Below are 25,413 nucleotides of genomic sequence, written 5' to 3' on the forward strand. Positions count from 1 at the left end.
GCCTATTTGAGGAGTTAACTCACTTTAAGTAGCCTTTGTATCCTTTTAGTGTTTTTATTGACTAATTAAGGTCCAAAGTATGTCAAATGAGACTGAGAAAAAATATTGCACATAATAACAATGTTTACATTTATTCTTGCCAATATTTTTTTGCTTTGTTAACAATCATAGACCAAAATGACAATAGTAAAAACCAAATTACAAAATAGTAGGAGCAAGAAATCATTTTCTATCCTAGCTCTTTATTTCTGTTAAATAAAATGATTTTCTGCTAATATAGAAAGAAAAGATATTTAAGATTAAAATATGACATCAGTGATAACAATATTTTTATTACAGAAATGTAGTATACTTAAAAATAAGGTTATTTTCAAAGGTAATTTAGTCTGACAAACAAATCTTGTTAGAACACGTATACTACTTTATTAATTATAACTGCATATCCATTCTTTAGTTTCTCTTTTCATTCTTTGATTACCCAAGTTGCAGTGTTATTTTGTATTGTGAGAGGAAGCTTTCTTTAAGGAAATGAGATTTAAGATGAAAATTGCCTCATTGTTAGATAATAAATGAGTGTAGTGATAAACTGCTGCGTGAGGAAAATTTTCCTCATGGGGGCTTCGCATTTAGTTTAAATTCAGTGCATGGCATCATCATCATTGTTAAAGGTAACTGTTATGTAAAAAGGTTAATTCTTATTTACACAAAATGATATTCCACACATCTCTGGGGACTCCTGTTAGAGGCCGGGCCTCAGCCTCTCTTCAATCTCGGTTCATTTAGCAGATATTTATCCGTCAGAAATTGCCTGCAGGTCAGGGGAAGTGCATCAGCAACTTATTGAAAATGCACTGATTATCTTAGTGGGGTGGGGATTTATCCATAGCAGAGATGCATAAGCCCTGAAGACTATTGTGGACAAGTTATAATCAGATTTCTTATTCTTTCTGCATGTTTCATGATTTAGTTTTGCTTCATAGGTGCAGAAAAAATGTGATATTTAAGGATTAAAAAAATTATGTAAAAGTTTGGTGAAAGAAAATTATTTCTTTCTTCGCAAAAGAATTGTTCTTCGATTTTTAGTTTTTGTTCAAGAAAGATGTGATAAATTTGGATTTTTGTGTAGTTAAAAATCGGACGGGTCTGTGGAACAAAGGTGCTAATTAGCAGAGGTTAAAAAAAGACGTCAAAGATATTTGAATGGTTTTTACTGGAAATGTGATGGTACAAAGTTTTCTGAGGATAGTGCAGCATTGTCCAAAAATTATTCACAAATTCCTTTCTATATACACTGCTCAAAAAAATAAAGGGAACACTACACTTAAACAGGTGTTTAACACTTAAAGTGTTCCCTTTATTTTTTTTAGCAGTATATATAGTCTGCGGCTGTGGAGCTATGAAATATTTAAAAGTGGTCTTGTTTAATAGTTCTCTAAGTTTTCACTTGATTTTTTTTTTTTTTGAAGACTGCAAGTAAAAGTGCCTAAAGATCCAAACCCAAAATGATTCTTTGATAGGTTTTCTGTTATGTGAAGCTCAAACACTGGTGCATTTCTTCAGTTCGGGAGACTTTTGTGATTCCTTTTTACTAATAAATGTACAGTGATGATATAAAAATATCTGGGTAATAAAGTACAAAATTTCTACTTCACATATAATAGATGCAATCACACACATGATCAGCTTGATAGCTGATCAGCTGACAGAAATAAACACTATAAGCAACAAGAAACTTTGACAGATTTTAAAACCAACTGAAACACTTCAGTTGCATCGTGTTTATCAAGAGTGCAGCTGTATGTGACTGAGTGATGCTGTGGAAGGTAAAGCTAAAGAAAACTGCTGAATGGTCATCTTCAGAACTCTTTTGAATCTATTCCTGCAGTGTTTTCATCTGATTGGTTTCTGTGTATATTCAGAAAAATTAATGACACACTCTGCTTGAATCACCTTAAATAGTTACATGATTTACCAGTACAGTTGCACTCCTTGGCTTCTCTCTCTGACCGCAGAGCCGTGGCTTTGTGTTTTTTACTTCATCCTTCTAGTTCTGCCTGTAATGATGTCCAAGCTGTAGGATGTACTGTAAATGCATGGTGAGGCTAACTGGTAGCACTGGGCTCATTATAAATTGGTCTTCCTTGCAGTCCTCTGGCAGAAGTACTGGCTGATGGACCAGTTCTGCTGGAGACATTGCGGGGAATTATAAATCATCTCAGATCAACCAGACCAAAAGCTTTTCAAACATTCGCAGAAGATGTTTGATTATAAGATCACGTCATTCCAGTCAGCTTTGGTCCTCTTTGAAATCCTTTTAATGTGTTTTATTGTTGCTTAATTTATCCTGAAGTCCATTCAGTATTCTCGCGTGGTTTAAACACTGGGCTGCAGCTGCAGAAATTACAAATAAGCACAACCAAAAGAAGACTTTAAACTCATTCATAATAAATGAATGAGCTGTCTACATTAATTATTCAGACATCAAATATACCATAATATGCACAGTGAAAACTGTTTTTGCAGATTGCAAAACTGATATCTTTATCTTCACTCTTTGGAGTACAGCCAATCATTATCAAGGAAAATAAATGGCAGTCCTGGATTGGTTACAAATGCCAGCCAATAGCATGTCAAGTAGTATTGTACCTAGGTATTTCTGCTTTTCAATTTACATTTTGTTTGGAATATTTTTGATATACTTTGCAAAATAATCTACAGAAAGATCTCTGAATAGGTAAACCAAGGAATACTGACCTGCAGGTGGGTTGTGGTCTACAAATGAAATCTTGTTTGAGGAGTTTATCCTGATTTAACTGCATCATACAACAAAACAACAACACAAATAAATAAATGAACATGTTTTATGGTGACAAAGTGTAGTTGAAACCGTTATGTTTACATACATTTTATTTAAAAACATTTTTTCTCATGATCTGACAATAAATCAGACTAAAATTACTCAAATTAGTTATATTTCCTAAATGTCAGAATCATAACACACAGAATTGTTTCAGATTTGTTTGCATACATTAAAATAGCCAAATGTTGAATAATTTGGGGTCTGGATGACGATGTCATGACTTTGTAAGTTTCAGATTAATTGACAACATTTAACAATATTACAGAAAGTAATAATAGAAAAATAATACAAATATAAATGACTCAATATAACCTTTTTTGCTAAATAATAAAGATGTCCAACTCTAAGCTATAAAATGAAACATAATAATGAAGAAGTATATTCATTTTATTTATTTTTACACATCCAAACAGGAATATCCTTGTGATGTCACGGTTAGCTTAACAGCAAGAGAATGTCAGAGATAAATTATCCTTACTTTGTTCTGAACTGATCTAATTCCATTTAGCACAGTGTTCAGTTGGAGAGGCTTTCATGTAGTCATTATTATGAAGCTACAGCTTGAATAAACAGATTTTTATGAGCAATTAACAGCCCATAATCCACAAACGTCAGTAGTCAAGTGCCTCCTTTCACAGTGAAACCTGCAGCTGCTGCAGTGTAGCTTCCTTTCAGTCTTTATTACGTGACATAAGAAACCTTGCTAAGACTTGAGGGTCAGACTAGGAGTCTAAGTTGAGCTTCAAGTCTTTAGGCAGCAGATGAAAGTAATTTTCTGAAATTTACTTGTTGTCCCAGTATGGAAATGTTTTCTTGTACCCCAAACAAACAATATCCACCAGCAGGATGACACTGAATCATCTTGGTTGGATCAGGAGTCCTGATTTGTTTTCAGACTAGAACCAAAATAAACTGCAACAAGATCTTCAGGTGAAATTTGAAAATGTTTCCATTTATCTCCATATATGGTATGGAAATAAAATAACATTTATTTAATGTGGATTGGAGATCAAACCACTAACCTTCTAGATGCTTAATAACCACTTTATTCCATTAATATAAGATCGCTTTTATCCTTTGTGTCTATAATCCATAATAATTTTAATACTTCACCACTCAGACATCACATCTTCATTCTCTTTATTCATGTAAAAGGGAGAATTAGAGTTTGCGTAGTACAAAGATAATTTTGAGGATAATGGCAGTTTTAAAAAAGAGAAATTGTGCAAATGCTTTAACCCTGGGACCTCCACTTGAGAGGCGAATGAAGAAATTGCATCTGGGAGAAAATTTTGGCCTCATTTTGTCATTTTCAGCAGCTAGGGGAGGTGTGAGTTATTCATTTGAATTTTGCCTTGCAGTGGATTTCCAACCTGATCTGTTGAAGCTTTTTGCTCACAGAGCCTTCGATTTTGATACATTTAACCTTGGTATCCATAATTAATGTATGTAAATCAAATTTTACCGGAGCTACTGAACACATAATTGCATTTCAAAGTAGAAGCAGGCAAAACATTGACAGAGCTGTTGACTCAATCTTTCAGAGTTTGAGCTGCTTTATCACGTAAGAAGTCTAAAAGTGCATCCTCCATTTTAGACGCATTTCTCGCTGTTACCTGGAGCTGAATTATAATTACCTGTTGACTGTTTATTCCTGAAGAGTGTTGATTACTAATTTGATGGCTGGTGTCAGACTCAACAGGGTGCTCTTTTTATGTGTACCTAACATGCTCTGGGGAAATCAGTGGCATTCAGAATACTTAGCAAGGTTTATAATCTCTTCTTCGTGTAATTAAACGGCAGACTTAGTCTCTTAGCAAGTCTACTGTCATTTTCCCCAGATTCTCAGGACATTTTCTCTTGCATTGCATGGGGATTCTGTGTGCACTCTGGTAATTAGTAAAGTGAAACTGGAACATCCCACATGCAACATAAATCATCACGCCCTGATGAGTTAAAAAGCTCCGTATCAATTGCCCTAAAAACACTTTCAAGTAGACTTTGAAACTCTAGCTACAGATTCGCATGTGAATTGGAGTGTCACATGCACAGCGAGAGGCACACTGCAATATTCTCACTAAACTTAGATGGCAATAATGTTCTACAAACTCTGAATTCTCAAGAGAAATATTTGATGTTGTATTCATTTGTCTTTAATATTCGCTACACAAGATCTTTTTCTGGTTAAGTTTTATTTAAAGTGGTAAAATATCTAAGTGATTGATCTAAAACTAAACTTTATGGATGGGTGGCTGTATGGGACACACATCTTCCTGTCCACACAATATTCATCCATATATCTCAGAAAGGTATTTCTTGGTGAATATGAAGGCGGGCCTTTGTGTTATTTTTTGGTCTCCTGCTTGTTAAGCCTTTTTAGGTCTTTAGCTGTGAAGGTGCTTAGAAAAGTCTTGTGAAAACTCTAAGGCAGGAGTCTCAAACTCCAGTCCTCGCTGTCCTGCAACTTTTAGATGTGCCTCTGCTGCACCACACCTGAATAGAATAATTAGGTCATTAACAAGGAACTTATCTACACAAGTTCTCCTTGGGTAGATAAGTTCTCCAGCGTTTTGTACCTGTGGCACATCTGAAAACTGCAGGACAGTGGCCCTCGAGGACTGGAGTTTGAGCCCCCTGCTCTAAGGGCAAACACTGGAAAACCAGGATGTTCTCAAGAAATGGTCTGCTCTGTCCCGTCTTCCCTTCTTGCTCCCTCCAATCCAGTCTGTCGTCCAGGTGGACATCAATTTATATTCCTCCCCCTCCACTTCCTTCTTTGTCATGATGGAGGTTGTGTTTGACATATTCCTGCTCTTCAGAAACCATCCTGACTCTATAACTCTTCTAAAAATCTTGGAAATTTGATTTTAGCCTAGCAAATGAGGTGTTAGGTTGAAATGTTTTTCTGTGCTTGTTTTGTGACTTCCTGTCTGAGGCATCGTCAGGCGTTTAGAGTCATTTTGGTAGGTCTTCTGTTTTTGTGAATAATGGCTTTCTTCATTTTTCACTCACATCTCAAACTCAGAAATAGCTTTGTAACCATTTCCAGGCTCAGAGATGTTAGTGGTTTCTTTTTGGTAGTAACCAGACCTGAGTGTTGCAAGTCAAATTTAACTCAGTATTCCACAATCTGTTGTTAATTACGGTCTGTTCATGATTGAACTTTTTCACAATTGGTCAGTTTATTCTTTTATTGCAATAAGTGAAATCACGTGAAAACAGCTTTTTGTATTTGTCTTATTTGTGACAAAAATAAAAAAGATAATAAAAGCAGGTAAATCAGTTTTAAAATTCTGCTTTTATTGTTTATTTAAATTATTAATATATAACATAAGATATTAGCAAACTTGGGGCAAACTTGACTTGGTTGATTTTTGATCAGGGGGTTCTTTCTTGATCGCCTCCTCTATGATGCATAGATGTCGTCAGTTTTTTTTCCAAACAGTTTCTTTATCAGTGGAGACTTAAAATTTTGGTTCCTGAACTTCCAGTTTATTTGTTTTTTTCACCAGTGGGCTGCAGTTTGGGTCCTGGTCCGCCTCAGTGTGAAGAGGTGCTGGTGAATACTACATAGCTGGTTTGAACAAAGCTGACGCCATCTGGGTCAGTTTCTCCAGCTGAGTTTTTCCCTGGCTCCTAATTGAAGGCGAGGGGCAGCAACATCAGGCTGATGTTGTTGGAGACGACGGCGGAGCAGCAGGATCCATGACTGAAATGGAAAATGGAAGTGTTGAGGTGTAACAGGAAGGCTGAAGGTCAAGAGAAGGTTGAGTGGTTTGTGGGTCTCTGGGAAGGAGAGGAAGATTCTGAATTTGTTTTTGAACTGAACGTGTTCAGTTCATTTGCCAGATACATGATCTCTGCTTGAAACCTGTGAACTTTTTTATCACTGACCATAGTTTATTATTCTTCTGATGTAGCTTGTTCCCCAGCTTTTCTCTCTGCACGTCCGTTTTCCTTATCTTGACTTTGGGATGTTTTTGCTCACTCTTCAGTAATTTCCTGTCTCCACCCTTGAAGCCTAGTGTTTTGTTTGTTCAGGTCACCACTGACCCAGAGTTTATTGGGATTTACCTCAGTGTCATGGTGGGGAAGGTTTTGTCCACACTAAAGTTAAGTCAGTTCTGGCATTAATATCCTTTCCAAATGGCTTCTGTCTCTCACCATTCTTTTAAAGGAGGAGTATTATACGTATATTCCCAGCCACATACTGCTGTTTTATAGCACAATCAGGTCACTGTTTCACCATCAGTTGATATGAATATGCTGTGTATATAAAACATGATATAAAAGAAATTTAACTTTGTAATTTGACCACTTGAAATGGGGCCTCTGCCTCTTTTAGAAATGTCTGCTCTTTCCAACAATCTGCCTTCAGCATGTCAACACAACAATGACAACTAACTGAGAAGTAGTTTGTCTGAAAAGCTCAGCAGATCACCAGGTTTGCTAATTGCTGCTGCTAGTCTAGAGGAGCTGAGAGGGAATAAACATGCATGACAAGAATCAAAGCAACATTCCAAAAAATGTATGTTTTTGATGAGGGAATAACATTATAACATGATGTAAAGTCTAAAAAAGTAAATTTTACATAATACCCCCCTTTAAATCATAAGTTGAATCTGAAAAAGAAGATTCAACTTCAGAAATGCAGAGAAAGACAAGGTTTTGATCTGCCTTTCTATGAATAAGTTTTGCAGATGAATGGTATGCATCATTAATGTCTGCATAAGACAAATGCAAAGATTTATAGTCTTTGATAAAACCGTTGACATTCATTTTAAATGTTAAAGTCTTACAAGAGACATGCTGTTAAAATCTCCATATATTGTCACTATTGTTATTCACAGGCTTTGGTTTCAGAGATAAAATCCTGCAGTTATATGAAGCTCAACAGACTGTATTCCCGATACTGTGACTGAGTGCTTGTCAGCGCTCGAAGTTCATCCATCCTATTTGCTAAAGATCTCACATTCCCCATAATAAATAATAAAAAGAGATTAACTGAACTTCCTCGTTCTCTCCCTCTATTTTTCTGCTGCTCTACATCCACAAACCCTGTTCAACCTTTTAGGGATTTGGGATTGCAATTTAGGTATTTCTTGAGCTTTTGAGGTGCTTGTAAACAACTCTCTTGTTGATAATGGCAGGTGGTAAAAAGTTCTCAAAAAAGAGAAAAAAACACAAACATAACATCCAAAATCAGAATAAAAACAGCAATGCTTCAACAGAAGATGGAAAAATCTTAATGATAAACAAAGTAACTGCATCATGCCGCCATTTTTTGCGCTGCTATGCAAGAAAGCCACTAAAAATATTGTTCATATTTAACTTAAGAATAAGAGCCTCAAGTAAGACCTTTAGAAAATCCTTCACAATTTCGTTAATTTGCATTCTCCTTCATCCTTCACTTAGAAATGAGCTTTGTTCCTGTTTCATTATGAAGAAAGTGTTGTTGGGAGATAAGTGGGTGGCCTGCATGCTGCATTACACCTAAGAGGCAGCACAGATCAGATTAGATCGCCTCATAGCAGAGAAGCGGCTTGTTGCTGTGTGTTATTATGACCAGATGCAGAAATCTGATTCAATAACACGTGGCTTTTATCAGCATCACCCTTGAGAAATATGAATTTAAAGGCTTTTTATTTCCTCCCATATCTCACAGCGCAAGTCAACAAGTGACACGCCTATCGGTGCCCGAAAGCGATTACGGTTGGGATGTTAGGATCGTCATTACAAAACAATTTCAGAGAAGAAATGTCTGTAGAACCATAAATCTGTCCTTCACTGGAGTGTGTGTGCTCTGCTTCTGCCATCTAGTGGTGACACAGGTTGATACTAGTGTAATATTGTGAATTTTCTGATAACATTTTAAAGATAATTTAAAGTATGTGCAGCCGTGAGATGATCAGTTTAGATATGAAAACATAATTTATTCAAACAAGGTTACATAATGAGTGCTGTCTCTACTCGGCAGTAGATACATTTTCTCACTTGCAATATTTATTTCTTTGCTACTTTAATTTTTTATATTTTTTTTCTTTGTTTCATTTTTTGGGGGGGCGGCTAATATTTACTGTGTTAATAAGCGGTGTAAAACAGATGTGGGCAAAAAACCTCTAAAACTGGTTTATTAAAAATGCATGAAGAAAATTGTGCATTTAGATAATCTGTTTTTTCTCTCTTTATAACACAGATATTCAGATTTAATGCTTGTAATGCAGATAATTTACTAAATTCTACCCAACAGGCACATTATCACTCCTTAAAACTGAATATTTACGCAGGAAAAAACAACAATCTGCCTGTATGTATCTACAATTTGTTTCTATGGAGAAAATTAAATTATGACATGTAAAATTAGTGCCACTGTACACAAAAAACCCCAGCTTCACTTCAACTTCCAGCTGTAACTTTTGCATTATTCACTGTAGAAGGCAGATTGTGTCTCTGCGGTTTGCAGGATTACAAGCCATGGAGACTACTTTGCCATGTTTGATATAATACTGTACATTAAAAACTAATTTTCCTAAAGGTACCAATAAATGTTAAGCACCTGCTTCTTCACTTAAACAAATGGAAAAGGTTGCATAGTTGCACCATTAAAAGACATATTTCCTAGAAGATAAAAATGAGTGGGTCTTTTAGATCCTTTGTGCTGACTTTCATTATTTCAGTACTACACAATTATGGCAGACCCAAGCGCTGGCAGTAAAATCTCTTTAGGGAGAAACGTTTTAGCACAAAATGTTCTTAAAAGATAATAAAGAAGAGAAATCTCAGCCAAATGGTTAAATCAAAGTTATCAGAGCCGTTTCAGTGGACTTTGGTTAAAACTGTGAAGCTGCAGTATGTAACTTTTACAAAAATATGTTTTTTCCATATTTGTTAAAACTGTCACCATGTCGAGACAGTTTGGTATGAGACAAATAATCTGTAAAACAATAAAACTCCTCCAGCTCCTACCTGAACTACTGTTGCTTTGTGAAGAAATTGCTCACGATCAAAAACAACTAATCAGAGCCAGGAGGAGGGGCTTAGTGCTGTCAATCAATACTACTCAATGTGTTAATGGCAGAGAATCAACTTACTGTTCCAGGAAAAACGTTTATGCGCCATCGTCAGTGGTGATGCTAACTAGCATTAGCATTTGTCGCAGGCTATATTGTGGTGAATCAGCTGTTGCATAGCAGTGAACAAAGGGAATGGGATGAGCTAAAGCCCTCCTCCTGGCTCTGATTGGTTGTTTTGGATTGATTGTAAAAACAAAATAAATTAATAAATTCTAGGATTTTTTTTTCTAGGTGATCAGTTGTAATTTTCTCCAAATACAAAGTTATTTGGAGAATACATCAGTAGTATTAGTCTTTAGGGGTTACTTGATGTCACTTTGTTTTTTTACCTGGAAGAATAGAAGGACATTCCTGAGTTGCTTTTTCGTTTGTCTGCCATATTGGATTTAACAAATATTTTCTTGCACTTGCAGTGGATGGCCAGTAGTTGGCAGTGTATTGTATGATGCGCTAGTGTCCACTTCAGTGGTCTGTGTGCTTTTGTAACATAAAAATACTCAAGAAACACAAGAAAATGGCTTTTAGATAATTCTCCACTGCAGTGACTGCTATACATGAAAGGAATATATTGTCACAACATAATGATCAAGTTAAGAAATATGTAAAAAATATAAACATATTTTAGAAAAGTTACAATTAAAGATTAAAAAAAATATTTCCAACAATACTAACTTATAACCAGGTTCTGTAAGAACTGCGGTGTTTTTCTCCAGTGAGATAAAAACGTCACCATCACAACTCCATCTGCAGCTGAGTTATTACCTCATTGGTAACACCTGTCATCATTAGCTTCACATCAACATGAGCAAAGCTGAGGGAGGCAGCCGTAATGGACTGGTTCAACTGTTTATGCAATAAATCAAGGAGCCATGAAGATGAAACAAGGTTAGATGTATTGATCTCATCCTTTTTAAATCTAGAAAGAAGTATTTTAGGATGCACTCTTCTCACTGTTTTTAGGAAACCAGCTTTATCTAATCGACAGCGAAAAATGTTTCTGATTCAAAGTCTAAAAAGTGGATGTACTTAAAAACACACTCACAGCCAGACGTATTACGGTGCAAGGCTTCAACCTTGTAACAATTTATAGTTGAACTGAGCTTGTCTTATTCTGCTCAAGCATGCCCTGTTTTAGCCTTAATTTTAACATCAGTCTAAAAAATTGAAGGTTATAGTTTACAGGACGAAACTAAAACATTTTTCATTGCTGAAGTTTTATTTCCCACTCAATGTAGACAAAATGTCAGTCATTTGGTACATCAGTGCAGCAAATTATTATTCCTTTTTCCTGCTTTCTTTAAATTTCAACAAATACTAGAAAGAATCTATTCTTCAATTGTACATTTTGAAAGATGTGGGACTTCGTCTTGAAATGTGGGGAGACTTTAAATGGTCCAAAGAAAGACAAATGGGTTCCATATCCAGAGGCAATTCCTTTCCTTTCCAGCTGAACTGATTCCTATTTCTCTCTCTTAAGCTGAGATACAAACTAGAATGACTCATTTAGACACTCTGCTGTCCAAAAAGTACATTCATAATTAATTCAGACTCTGCTATAGTCTAATAAATCATCAGTATGAGTCTCCACTAAGGGTCAAATGAGTTCAGAGTCTGGCATCTACCACCAGCTGTACTTAAAATGTTAGAAACAGTATGAATCAAAAAGACTAGAATGGAAACTTAAACTGGAGATGTTAATTTTAGTCATCAATTTTGATTTCTTTTTTCTTTTTTTACAGGGAACATGTTTATCTTTACAGCTGTGATTCATTGGTGCCTCATGCTACACGACGCAACGCCAAATATGTGAGTAAAAAGCCTTGTTATTTATGTCTGACTGAATGATTTGTTGCCTTATAACAATACAAATAACACTCAGTCTCTGCACATAGTCTATATGGAAATAAATAGGTATGCCTTTTAAAACTCTTTGCTTTCTATGACCTACTTATTGTGGTGCATGAAAATGCTCTGCTCAGATTAGTTTCTAAAACAGCATTGCTGTTCTAAGCCCTGAATACTGGAACATAAATAATGTGACCTCCACCTAATCTCCTGCAGGTATTAATTTTTTTATTGAACATGTCAAGAAATTCTCTGACATGTGAATCATAACAGGAAATAACACACAGGTTGTGTTCAAAAATATTAAACATCACTAAGTGATCAGTTACGGTTTTCTAACAAAAATATTTTTTTTACACGGTGAATAATTTCACTAGTACAGTAGCAGAGCAAACAGTCATGCATGCATCCCCCTGATTCTGACATCTATAGGTCTTTCTCTTGATTGAGTCATCATGTATAAACTGTTGTATTCTGTCATGTTATCTGTATTATAAATCATAATATAATGTAAAATACCAATGGATTTAGTTTCTTTTGACTGACGGTCAGTTCTAAAAGATTAGATGACTCTTTTATTCATTAATATTCTTGTTGCCTGTCAAATCTGAAGCTCCACACTAAGAAGTGAATCAGTTAACTTTTTGGTAAAAAGTTGCTTAAGTTGCTACCATGTAGAGTCATCACAAAAAATAGTCTTTCTATAAAAATAAGTCCTAAGAAACATATTAGTTTGATTTATGTCAGATGTTGCGTTCAGTTTCATCTTTCTCTTTCTGATGTAATTTAACATTCAGTCATTTTACAGATGAGGACAGATGTTTTATGTGCTTGCTGCGGCCTCCATAAACATGAACAAGCTTGTAAGTTATGCCATATTTTGTTCATCCGTGATGAATGGGGATCAGTTTCCACCCTCGGCACACCTTCAAATATAACGTGGCTCCATTTTCTCAGCAGAGCAGCTTTGGTAATTAGAAAAGTAGTTACACACTTTAATTGAATCTGCCAACTGCAGAGTCTCAGGAGTCTCAGGCTGCCTGCAGAAGTAAACAGTTAGTTTTAATGGTGGATCTTCCATTACTTAAAAGCGGCATCGCAGGCACAATAATTGGCTTCTTATCTTTTTAATTAAAAATATTTTTATAATGTTTACTGGAGTAAAATAAAAATAATACTTTTCCTGCTATCTTAGTCTTCAGTTAACATCCTGCCTTGGGTTTTAGAAGAAAGCTAATTTGTGTGAAAAGCACACTGAACAAAAGTTACTGTAAATGTTGAATTATTAATAAAATTTGGGGTAAAGTTTGCACTTTTTAATCTGACACTGGAATGTTTTATTGGCTTTGTATCATAGGTTTGGCTTGTTGCACTCTGGTTTGTTTTAGAAAACAAGAGTCTAGTCATTCAGTCATTAAGTGCTATAACTATGTCTAGCAAACATTGATGTTTATATTATTGTTTGCACAAACTTCAGTGAATGATTAAATCAAAGAAGTAACAATGTAAATTCTTCTTCCTGTGTGACATTATACAGTTTGCATTTCCACAGCTAGATGTCACTAAATCTCTGCTTTGCACTTATAAGTTAATTGCGGTCAATATTCTCAGTATCAACCTGCAGAAACACCAAAAAGCTGACCTTTGACCTATGAGGGCAAATTTACAGTTTATGGCAAAAATATTTAGACAGTAAAGATTGCATTTGAAGAAAGAAAGGTTAACATTGACTGGCTGTTGTTTTGTATTGAGCATTTCAAAGTCTTTGCCAGGTTTCTGTTTGTTTCCAGTTTGTCACTCTGACATTAATCCGTCCTCGGGGCCAAATATCAGCAGAACACAGACAGAGGAGATAACTGACGGAGGGACAACTCTTAAAACCCAGAGCCAAGGACTTCTGGCAGGGTTTCTGATGCACTTGACTGCACTGGAGTCTATAATGGTGCCAAGGTAAAAGCACACATTAAACATTATGACGCTAAAATCTCTAAGGAAGCAATAACAATAATTAAAGTTTGAGTCAGCTTCCTTTATTATGGCACTTTGTACATGACAGGTTACAAAGTCAACATTCTCGGTTTAGTTCACATAGCTCAAACTCCGTCACATGTGACAAAAACAAGTTAACAAATATGATCTGGAAAGTGTTTGATGCTCACATTCAACACAAAATGTGTTTATTCCTGATCTGCGTTGTCAGTAGGTTCAGATCTTTCAAGTTTTAATATAGTACTGGCATGCCAAAGAAAACCTCATAGTTGCTACAAACATTCCTCCCCTCTTGTCCTATTGTGTTTAAGCTTTGAAAAAAAAACAAAGTCCACTGACGTTCTGCATAAAAAGTTCTTCAATTCAAACATCTGTTCTCCAGCCAAAAATACAGATATATTCAAGAAACTGTACAAAATCCATTCCGATTTGCAAAACAGGGACAACATTAACGTATGTTGACACACACAGCAACATCCATCCACAGAAAATGTGTGCACAATGTTTTTACAGTCAAAATGACGAAGGTAAACAGGTTGCATTGAAGTGCTACGACGTCTTTCGTTGGCACACCAGGAGTAACATTTACAGTTTTTACATCTGAGAGTAAGTAAACTGTCGACATGCATTTTCTAAAACCAACTCAGCAAAAAATATCCCTGCATTCCATCTGGATATTTCTTTAATTAGTAGCTTAGTGATTAAGCTGTATCATGACTTGTCAGATGTCTTTCTCTTCTGCAGTTTATTGTGCGACAGGCTCTTGTTCTGTACATGATGCATGAGCAGCAGGAATAAACTGGAAGCATTTAGCAGCTGCTGTTTAGTAAAGCTGTAGAACTAAAAAAAAATCATGCTACTAAAAGCTGATATGTTACTGTAAAGTTCAACGGTGTGAGGAATAAAATTGAACTTGTGCAAATTAGGTAAATGGTACTTGGACTACAAACTTGTCAAAAAGCATTCTACATGCTGTAAACTTTAGCAGAAGAAGACTTTTAAAAGGAAGTGATCTAATTTGAGATGTTTGTCTTTCAGGAAAACTGAGATATCTTCATCTGCTCTTCTGTTTGGACGGGAATTCAGTAAGTAGAAATTCTTCTGAATCTACACATAATTTTAAAAAAGAGTTGGTAATTACGAAACCAAATATGCAAAATGTGACATGCAAAACTATTTATTACTTTGGGAAGTTAGGCAATCAAATGGTCAGCCTTGCTGCAAAACTGAGGTATTTCTTTGACTTCGTCTGCTTGTGGTGCTGCTGTAAATTAGATGGCCCTAGTTCAGTAAACTCTTGGGTTGGCCACCAGCCTGGGGGTGTAGAGGTATTGGCTCATGAGAAAACCAGTGCAAGGATTGGCTGCGTCAGAGGATTTTCCAGGGGTTTGTGGGTATTGTGTTTAGGTCCGCATCCAGCTCAGAGGCACCCAGAAGGAATCGCGCTCCAATCTTTCCAAAATGCCGCGCAGTTCAGCGCAAGCACTGGCCGAGTCCTCCTTGATGAGGATGCGGTCTACCAGGTGTCCGTACTGCTGGTCGATCTGAACGGCAGACTGACGCATTTCCTGCAGATCTTCATCCTGAGGGGAGGAAAAAAATAGCAGTGGTACATACTCAGCAGGACTGAAATTAGACTTGCGTGACTTTAGGCTAAGTTAGGAACTTGGATTTTAAACATTCCTGCCAACGAGTGATTCAATCAGCTGCTGAAAGTAATGAGTCGACAGAAAATCCTCTACTAGTGAGGAATTAATTAATCATGAGATCTAGACTGGATTAAGCAAAGTGTGCCACGATGATGAAAGTACATAACATCTAAAAAAAATATCTAATCTTTATTTTACCAGAACAAAACAATCTTTTTCAAGGTAGTCCTGACCAAGAGTCAACAAAAAATACAATACAAACATTTTGTCACTTGAGGAGCTACTTTTAGGACCTTATGAAATCCATTTTCTATTTTCTTCTGCACTATTAATTTATTTGAAACAAATATAGAATTCAGAAAAATAAAGGCAAAATCCACTAACTTCAGCCCTCTACAGTTGCTTATAAAGGAACTCCTAATAAAATTAGTCTATTGTAGTTCAGGACATTTTATGTAGTTTAGATCTGTATTTAAATGCTTACTATTTGTACAACAAGTGTATGACTTCAACATTCTCTTGTAGATTAAAAATACCACTGCACATTTGTGTAAAACATTACATTTGTTTTCTTTTATGCAAATCAGTCTGTGCTGTTTTTATTCACTTGTCAAAGTTATAAAATGTCCCTTTTGTCTGTCTAATCAAGTGAAGAATGCTGTCCAGCTTATTAAAAGGATGTCTGAATATGAGCAGTACTCACCGTAAGACGCCCGTGTTCGCCCCCTCCTGGTGAGGTGGCTGCACTGCGGCGACGCCGGCTCTCGGGAATTCGTGGTTTGACAAATATAACATATGGCTTGAACTCTCCAGTTCGTAGTCTCTTCAGCGCCTGCAGGGGAGACAGATTTACACACAGAGGTCAGGAAGAAGAGGCAGATTGGCAAAGTCGAGAGGGAAATGTCAAACTGTTTGCTGAACACATGTAACAAGACTGCAGCATGTAACTCATTTTGACATGTTATGATAGAATATTTTGGTATCTGTTCTGAACATTCAAAAATAATAATAAAAAAAGTCTTCTCACCTCAGGCTGCACATCAACTATACACATCTTATTCTTGGCTTGAACAGAGCGGATGGCCTCTATACTGGTGCCATACTGGTTTTCCTTGTACTCCCCATGCTCTATAAATCTATGGGGGAAAAAAAAGAATAGATATTTTACCCAAAGTAGATGACTCTTCTGGTTTCTTCCATTTTTATAAATTCAGATCAGTTGGACAAAGAAGTTGAAGTGAACAGCTAGGTTGAGAAAAGCTAAAAAACATTTCTTCTAAACATTAGATTGTGGTAAACGATCTTATGAACCTTTACACTGTTGCTATGTTTGCATTGGGTGGATATTAAAGAAGCCAGTGGAGGAAGTGACGCTCTGCAAATGATCATCCTGTGAAAAACGTACCAAGTATATAAAGTCATTTTCTCAAATAACGAAATTAACAAATTCCCTGCTGTTCTGCTTAAAAGATGGAAATGTTTTATGAATTTAAATCAAGAACATTTCATGTCTGAGTTTGTGAATAAATCAAACAAGCTGTGCTTTTAACTTGAGTTTTTTTTGAGAGACATCTCTGCAGTCACTGTTACAACACTGAAACAAACATGAACAGATTACGCCCTCTGTACACAAAGCTAACATAACTAATCACCACGGTAGCACACACACTCATTTGCTCAAGTCGTGACCTGATTCTAAGACATATCTAATATTTCTTGACTTGTTTACATTGCAGGCTTACATCCCAATCTCTAACATGTACTGAGAAACACTGGTAGTCAGCAACTGATGTAAAAGGCAAAAATATTATTGTCTAAATGAAAACATGCTATGAATGCTATTTTTTGTCTTACTTTGAACAGAAACACTAAATCAGTAAATCAATTGCTCAGCAGGTTTCAGATGAGCCTCTGCTGGGAGAAGGCAGAGGATCTGCTGCAAATGTTTTGAACATACAGTATTTCAAAACACTGAGGTGGTTTAACTATGAAGCAGTTTTTATTCTTAATCCACCTCAAATGTAAACATCAAAACAGCCTGAAGGTTTATAAAATAGCATTAACCTGACAGCAGCAGCCATTCTGAGATTGGAGTTGTTAGTTTTGGTCCCTCTTAGATTAATCAGCTTCAGCCCTTACCTAGACTTCATGGTATTCCTTAACTGTATGTTAGACATTAACTGCTTAAAAAAATGTAATAGGGACCAACTTAAAAAATAGAATCACAAATGTTTAAATAAAAATCCCCGATGCAGGAAAAACCTACTTGTTGTTTAAAGCGTCTGCATCAAACTGCTGTTTGGTGACAAAGTGATACTCCACTCCGTCCTTCTCATGAGGTTTCTTAGGCCTGGTAGTATCTGTGTTAACATTGAAAAAAGAAAAAGGAACATTTCGCTTGTCGTTTGATTCTGTTACACTGCAGAGTAAAAATGCTGACAGACTTACGTGGAACAGCTACAGCATAACGATGTGGGTTTTCAGCTATAACTCGCTGCTTCAGCTCATTGATTCGTGCCCCAAGCGAACCTTGGAGAGAGATATCGAGGAGAACATACTCTGATAATATTTGGATGTCGTAAATGAAGATTGCGTCTGCTTTTAGAGGCTCTGACTTACCGATCAGAACCACCAGCCGCGGCCTCTCACTAGACCTGTGCTGGTAGCGGGTCACCTCCTCATAGGTCAGGAAGTCCGGCTCTCCGATCTCCGAGTCCTCTCCGGACGATCCCTGCCGATCCTTACGACTCAGCCGGAAGCTTCTCCGTAAACCAGCTGGAGCAAGAATGAGCAGCTCTGCTCAGCTGGAGCACACACACCACTCCTCACACACAGCCTGAGCATGTGCATTACGAACAATCACAGCATCATGCATTATCAAAACATTTGTCGAGGTGCATATATGCCCGATCAGAAGAAGTTATTAATGGTGTGAATTTTGAGATTTCATGCTACAGAGAATTGTATTACATGCAACTAACAAAAACCTGGTTTCTGGTTTGGTTTCTTGTAACAAAAACATTTCATTGACAATATTAATATCGGTCAGATTTTGTTCAGGACATGCTGCTTTGCAAGAGATTACAGTGCTGAGGCAGGACACTGAGGACAGCCTGGCCCAGGGAGACCCCGCACTGAAACACAGGGACTAACCGCAGGGTCTCCCACGGCCAGAACGGTCTGGCCCCCCTGCCCCCTTCAGATGATTGAGCCGGCCACTGTACCTGAATAAAATTCCCAGGAAAACACCTGGCCACAGGAGGGCGCCACTGCTTTACACTTAGAAGAGACTATAACCGGTGTTAGAGCATCACACAACCCAGCCTCACACCTCCACATAAAGGTGAACGAGCAACAAACGTGCCTGGTTGAGTGTGCAATGCGTCCAACGCAGGAGGGCCCTCGTGAGGGTGGGGGAGGATGTGAAGGGGAGCTGGTTCTAGGGAGGGGAGGAAAGGGTGGAGCAGCGCACTGACCACAACAACAGGGGCAGTTAGCTAGAAGCAGGGCAGAGGGAAGAGGGGGAGTTCAGGAGGATCCAAACACTGTGAGGCAAAGACAGCGGGAAGAGGAGGGAGGGTTTACGGCTTCAAGCAGGTCGACTGGAAGCACAAATATGGGTTGTAAAGTGTTTCATGTCACAGCAAATGTGTGGCGTCAGGCTTTCAGCTGTGTTTAGGTCACGCCGTGTGCTCAGCATCATTCGGGCAGCGGGGCAGGGCGGGAGAGCAAATGACGTTCAAGTTTCAGAAGGGAGATGGAGGGAGGGGGGAGAGCTACAGAGGAGGCTAAAGCATTAGCTCCACAAAATCACAGTAAGGAAAAGACTGCAACTCCATCATACATACCTATAGCCTGGCTTTCTGTTTTGAATACATGAAATGTAACAATAGTGCATTATTTTATGGAGAAAAAAAACTAGTTTTCATTTTAGAATTTAGCCTGGTTTCCAGAAAATTAGAATATTAGTAAATGAACCATTTCTTGATTTGGCAAAAAGGGTCTGCGCTTCCCCACCTGTATCCAACCCAGGCAACTTAACCTGAGACTTAAAAATTAGGACCCCTTGAAATGTTTTTACATTTTGTCACATTATAAACTCTTAATCAGCCTAAAAAAAAGTCATTTTGACCCCAACCCAAAGCCCAGAGGGGAGCAGCGCACAGCCAGGCTGCAGCAGGCAAATAAAGCAGAGGAAGAGCAAGTTGGAGAAAGATGTCACACTCTCACCTATGTACTGTCCATTGAAATAGCCCTCACAGTCACAGTCCTCTGTTGGGAGGCAAGCAAGGTAGAGAGGGGGGGTAAGCATTCTGGGTAAGAGACCTGGAAAAATTAAAGAGAGGATGGAGGGAGGGCCGAGGGTAGAGGAGAGGCATGGCCCAACAGGAAGCAGACAGGGAGACGGCAGGTGGAGAAGCAACGCTGCTGGAGGAATGATGTATTGATCTGATATCAATATTTCTATTGGTCTTGATAATGAAAAGAAATCTTGATCAGATATCATGACAATGTGCCTGATTCAGAAAGGCGGATCCATTCAGTCTAATTCTAAGCTTTGTGCTCTGAGTGACGTAATTTTTTATTTTTATTTTCACTTTTCTGAACCATTTCAAAGATTTGTTGCAGTTTTTTACTTGTTTGACCAAAACCTGTTGTTTTTGTCAGTTTCAGTTTCTTATTTATTTTACATTGGATGTTTTTTTTACTCCTAACTGAACAAATTAAAGCTGTGTTGTTTTTACATCTTTGATTCAGCTGTTGATTTATGTAAGTATGCTGTACCGTTGCTGAATTGTCACACAAATGTATATTTCACTACATTTATGTCTGTGTTTAAAAAAAGAAACGTTTTAAGTCGATTCAGCAACGTTTTTCTCCATTGGCCAATACTAAACTGAAAATACTAAAAGTAGATCGGTGCATCCCTAGTTTAAGCTTGTTGCCTTTTTCTCATAAAATCTATACAAAACTCAACATTATTTACTGGAATTTTTTTTCTATCTACGAGAGTTTAGAAAACATGAAAAAGCTGAACACATGTTGCAAAATGGAAAATAAGAGAGTATTACTCAAAAGAGAACAGAATCTATTTTTGCCTATCAGCCTTTAACTTGGTTGAGCTCATGTCTCCAGTGATGCTTCTCTACCTGTGCTTCACCCGCTGCAGTAAACACAAGAATCTGCCCTGATGCTCCAGCAGCAGGAGGGGAGGAAATAAGCTCCAAGCTGCAGAAATCCCAATGCCTTTCACCCACACACACACACACACACACACACACACACACACACACACACACACACACACACACACACACAAACACACTCAACCTTTAAGGCCTCATGATCTGTATACATGTTGTGGATGGATGAGAGTGTGGCTGCACATTCACCCACCTTTGTCGCATCCTTCAGCTGATGCAGAATGCAGCAAAGAAGAATAAACAGGATTAAAGAAGGAAAAAGAACCAGATTTTATATACATGACTGCTGATAATGGGGACAGGGTTGAATGAGCTTCAAATACGGCACTAGGATGACATCAGAGACGAGAAGGGAAACACTAATTTTAAAAGCTTATGTCAGGGTTTGGTTGGATAAACTGAGCAGGAGGACTGGAGAGTCCCTGCAGGTTTGCTGCTGCTGCTGCGGCTTAAAGTAGAACAGTGAGCTGCATCCTGCTAAGCTCCTGCCTTCCTGCGGCCCAGGCCTAATCGGATGGCATACAGTTAATGCACCACAAAACAGCCTCTCAATGTTTGCATGTTGTGTACTGCATCAGGTGAGAAGTGTGGTATATTATTGATGCAGGGAACAGCTGCTGTTTTGCTGTCTGGAACAGCTTGGACTTGGCCAGATGAAGTGAACATTAAAGAGATTAATTCATATCTGAGATCCCTCCCCTCCTCCTCTACCTCATCCCTTTAAAAACATGCCTGCACCAAGGGATGAACAGTGAATGCTAATGGATCCAGGAACAAAGCCAGAAGAATGCCAATAAAAATCAATGAAGGTGAATAAATATCTGTTAAAGACATATTCTTACATTAGTGACAACAGAAGACCGGTGGGGGCAGCTGGTTGTAAACTGGGATTACGTAAAAATGTAGACTGCGAGGTGAAATCCTGAGAAGCAGAAACTTACAAGCAGGCTTTTTAGAGGATTTTGGATTCGGTAGTGTGCCCATTTTCATCCTGTAGGCCAGCCGCCTGGAGGGATGTGCAGCATAGAGCCAGAGAGGATAAAAGCAGGCGGAGAATCATCAGGGCAGAGACGAGAGTAAGCAGAAAGTAAGAGGGGATTGTCAAGAATACAAGACAGAGCAAACATTGACAGATTATGACACAAAGGATTACCAGATTCAGTAACGCAAGACAGCTGTATGTAATGTTTAGCAGTTAAATAGAACTAGGACAAAGCCATGTTTTTTATTTTTTCATGTTTTGCATGCGTGGAGCTCTATATCCTTTTAATCTTTTGAAGCTTTCTAGAAGTTTAACTTTGGAGTTTGGCTGATCCATAAATTTCCAATATTTACACAAACTATTATTTTTATTGTTCTCACTGTCGGTGTTTTAGTCTCTATATCATGAGGTTTATGCTTTTTTAAGACAACAGTGTTTAGATCTTTGCTTTATGACAGTTCAGTTAATGAAATGTACTGTCTTGTAGCTCAGCAATTTAAAGTTTTTACTCCTAAAAATAACTTTAATTTCATTAACTTGAATGACATGTCAGACAAAGATTCAGAATCAGCAATAATCTCAAAAGACTGTTTAGTATTGGGGACAAAATCTTAATTTTGACATTCCTACAAAGTATATCCCAGACATTTATGTCCTCTACTTGTCAACTGTCCTCATGTTTTTTTAAACAGAAAAAATAGTGAGAAAACTACCAAAGTCTAAAGAAAAACTTTCAGATAACATAAAAAATAATTTTTGGGGGGTTCTTTAACAAAATATAATTTGTCTTTATGTCCTTGTAGATACTGCTGATCATCTGTCAGTATGAGTATTTCAGCAAAAGTCGAGTATTTCCTCAAACAGAGAAATGCGCTCTAAAACCCACTCAGTAATTTCCTATTACAAATCAAAGCTTATGCCAGTATTCTCGTTGTTTAATCCCTAAGATTAATGTAAACTCCACATATGTGCATTTTCTTCTCCACATTCCTGTTTGTTGTTAATCCAGCCATGGCTGCAGTTTGGCAGCCACCTCCCAGCTGAGATCATCTCACTGGTGGATTATGACACTCAGTATCAGCATGTGCCCGTTCAACGCTGTATTTCTGCTTATTTTTTTCCCCCACTTCTCTGATGCTCCATCTAATCACAGCTGACCTCTGTCAGCGGAACGCATGAACGTGGATTTGAAGGGATTACAAACGACCGAATGAAATAAACGGGTGATGTCCGGGTGAATCCGTCAGCGCTGGAGCTGCTGGACGTTCTCACCTCTCCTGGAACTGTTTAGATGGGATGAGTCCGGCCCGCAGGTTGCTGTCTCCCACGCGTTTGGCCTGCCACCACGTGGGGTCGTCCTGCGTCACAACCTGCAGGATGTCGCCCCGTTTGAAGGGAAGTCCCGCTTCCTGGCAGGGGGTGGCCTTGTCTTCCAGAGGGGTGTAGTCAAACAAGGCTCTCATGTAAACCTGTGGTAGAAAATCACAGAACAGTTTTAATGAGCCCAGGTGTTTTTAAGTGGTCCTAATAAACAGTGTATTATAAATAAAAGTACATGCAGATCCAGTTGGACATGTTTTCATCTCACCTTGCTCTCCCTCAGTCTGTCCTCCTCTTTGATGGCTGGGATTATCTTTAGAGTGATGGAGCCCTGGGACTGGGACTAAGTCACAAAATAGGAGGGTTAGAACTGCAGCTGGATGCTCAAGACAGAAAGACATGAAGTTTAGTTGTAATTTATTATTTTGGATCAAAATTTAGGGTCAATATACTTTTAGTGAAGTATCTATAATTCCTAACAGTGACGTTTTGCAAAGAAATTCTATCTTTATTTTGATTTTCTCTGTAATTTGTACTTGTTATATAAAGTACTTATGGTAAATAATTGAAAGCAGTAACTTCCTGCCTGAATTTAACTTCCTTGGTGAAAATTTTTACAAGAATGTAAAAATGTATGTGTGGTCTTCTTACCAACAGCTGACTAATCTCGTCGGGTCTTTTGTGGATCACTGAAACTCCATTGACTTCCCTGAGTTCATCTCCTACATGGACCAGACCTGTAAGAGGCAGAAATGGGTTAAAAAATAATAATAATAATAATAATAAACGTTCCCAGGGAGCTTCCAGTGTCGTTCATGTTGAGTCGTATCCTAACATCTGTCTGGTTGTCACAGCAACAGACTCCGGTGGTTTCTATCCTCCACATGAGATCTTTTGAGCTGCAGCCACAACAATGAAACCAAATCTGAGAGAAAATCAATATTCCCTCTGGTCAAAGAGGCTCAGAGAACACATTATTATACAGTCACACATGTATTATGTATGTATTCAGCAGGCAACACTCCTCAGCTCCTTTCTTAACACTAGCAACACGTTTTTAATGCTGGAAGAATTCAAGAGCATATTAAAATTTCATGGATATGGGAACTAATTGGTTGATGCACCCAGCATGCACTTGGGTCTGGCTGATATTTCATAAAGATCTTTTTAAGTGTGTATTGCGTGATGGATTCTGACTCATGGAGCGCTTTGTGTTTCAGCTACAGCTGCAGAACCTCTCATGTTTCTCCTGCTGCAGCATTTCTCTCCTTCCAACTTTGATCATTCTGTCTTTACAGAAACCAGCTTCTTGTTTTTCAGCCCTGATATTTCTGCATATTTGTTTTTTTTTCTTCTCTATTTCATTTTCTGTAAATAGAGAAATGCAGTGGTATTTCCCTGCTGATCAGAAACTCTGATCATCATCCTGCTTGAAGGGAGGCTCAGATACACAAGTACAGCTTTTATTTTGCATGTAATTTTTATTTATTGCTGTTTTTAGAATTTAAAACAAAAAATCCATCTCAGTATTTTGAAAGGAAGCATCTTTAAAACACACAGAGGAGCCTCATCTGTGCTTGGAAAATATGCCAACCACTGACTCTTTTACATAGTGTTTTCAGGGAAACTTGCCAAATAAACCCTGAAAACTGAAAAAAAACAACAAATATATATTTATTTATTTTCGGTTGAATTTCTCATTTTCAGTCCCATTTAATTTAGTCAGTTCTATCGAGCTCACAGAAAGTGAAAAGGTTTAGAAGCCAGACATTTGAGGAAAAAACTCAGAGGATTTGACAAACTAAGCAAAATAAACATGGATCAATAACAGCTCAGATTACTGAGCCTAATGCACAATCTTGTTCTATTTCTCGAAACAATGTAATCTACTTTTCTGAACAGCAGGAACATTTTTAATCTGTGATTGAACTACAAAAACATTTGAGTGTCTGTGTCCTTTTTTTACCTGTTCAGCAGCTACAGTACATTTGCATTAATGCTGTGAGTTTATTTGATATTTAAAAACATACATAGTTTCTTTGTCAAGATAAAATAATTTACTGATTCAAGATAAACAGGAAAAAAGTTGAATTTCAACATAAACACAACAAAAAGCACAATAAGTTATTATATGTCAAAAGAAAACTTTAAATCTTTACGTACCGCTTCGATCTGCAGCACCTCCTCTCATAATCCGCGCCACGATCACAACTCCTGTTGCCTCATCCCGTCTGATCGTTGCTCCCTGACAAAGAAACAAACGTTGACAGAAGGAAGCACCTTTCAGGTTCTTCATCCTGTTGCAACTCACCAGAGGCTCCTTGTTCTTCACCAGTCTGACAATCTTCACAGACTCCTCATCCAGCTCGTCCTCGAAGTCATCCGGCAGCGGAGGGAGCACGGGGTCAAAGTTCTTCTGGGCCACGGTGTCATGCACTGAGAGGACAGCCTGATGGGATTAAAAAAGAGAATAAACTCCTGCTGCTGAAAT

General features: G+C 37.7%; 2 protein-coding genes across 12 annotated transcripts in view; one reads left to right on the plus strand and one right to left on the minus strand.

Moving 5' to 3' along the window:
• The window catches only part of asic2 (acid-sensing (proton-gated) ion channel 2), a 402,948-nt gene extending 390,888 nt beyond the window's left edge, over positions 1–12,060 (plus strand). Inside the window, exon 6 of the mRNA XM_028041890.1 lies at positions 11,673–12,060. Coding sequence (XP_027897691.1) covers positions 11,673–11,743 — 71 coding nt within the window. The 3' untranslated portion in view covers positions 11,744–12,060. The remainder of the gene's footprint in view (positions 1–11,672) is intronic.
• Positions 12,061–13,786: 1,726 nt separating this feature from the next.
• LOC114159756 (MAGUK p55 subfamily member 3) overlaps positions 13,787–25,413 on the minus strand; it is a 29,593-nt gene continuing 17,966 nt past the window's right edge. For 2 of the 11 annotated variants that reach the window (XM_028041876.1, XM_028041875.1), the window contains 16 exons: positions 25,234–25,371; positions 25,086–25,167; positions 23,574–23,659; positions 23,191–23,265; positions 22,875–23,071; positions 21,562–21,626; positions 20,814–20,831; positions 19,647–19,742; positions 19,265–19,279; positions 18,641–18,706; positions 18,036–18,191; positions 17,865–17,945; positions 17,683–17,776; positions 16,444–16,552; positions 16,120–16,248; positions 13,787–15,350 (listed from right to left, as the gene is read on the minus strand). In XM_028041876.1, the coding sequence (XP_027897677.1) occupies positions 15,171–15,350; positions 16,120–16,248; positions 16,444–16,552; positions 17,683–17,776; positions 17,865–17,945; positions 18,036–18,191; positions 18,641–18,706; positions 19,265–19,279; positions 19,647–19,742; positions 20,814–20,831; positions 21,562–21,626; positions 22,875–23,071; positions 23,191–23,265; positions 23,574–23,659; positions 25,086–25,167; positions 25,234–25,371 (1,587 nt within the window). In that variant the 3' untranslated portion in view covers positions 13,787–15,170. The remainder of the gene's footprint in view (positions 15,351–16,119; positions 16,249–16,443; positions 16,553–17,682; positions 17,777–17,864; positions 17,946–18,035; positions 18,192–18,640; positions 18,707–19,264; positions 19,280–19,646; positions 19,743–20,813; positions 20,832–21,561; positions 21,627–22,874; positions 23,072–23,190; positions 23,266–23,573; positions 23,660–25,085; positions 25,168–25,233; positions 25,372–25,413) is intronic. The other 9 variants (XM_028041878.1, XM_028041882.1, XM_028041880.1 and 6 more) reach the window with 9 other exon arrangements.

This window comes from Xiphophorus couchianus, chromosome 16, assembly GCF_001444195.1.
Source record: "Xiphophorus couchianus chromosome 16, X_couchianus-1.0, whole genome shotgun sequence".
Classification (NCBI taxonomy): Eukaryota; Metazoa; Chordata; class Actinopteri; order Cyprinodontiformes; family Poeciliidae; genus Xiphophorus; species Xiphophorus couchianus.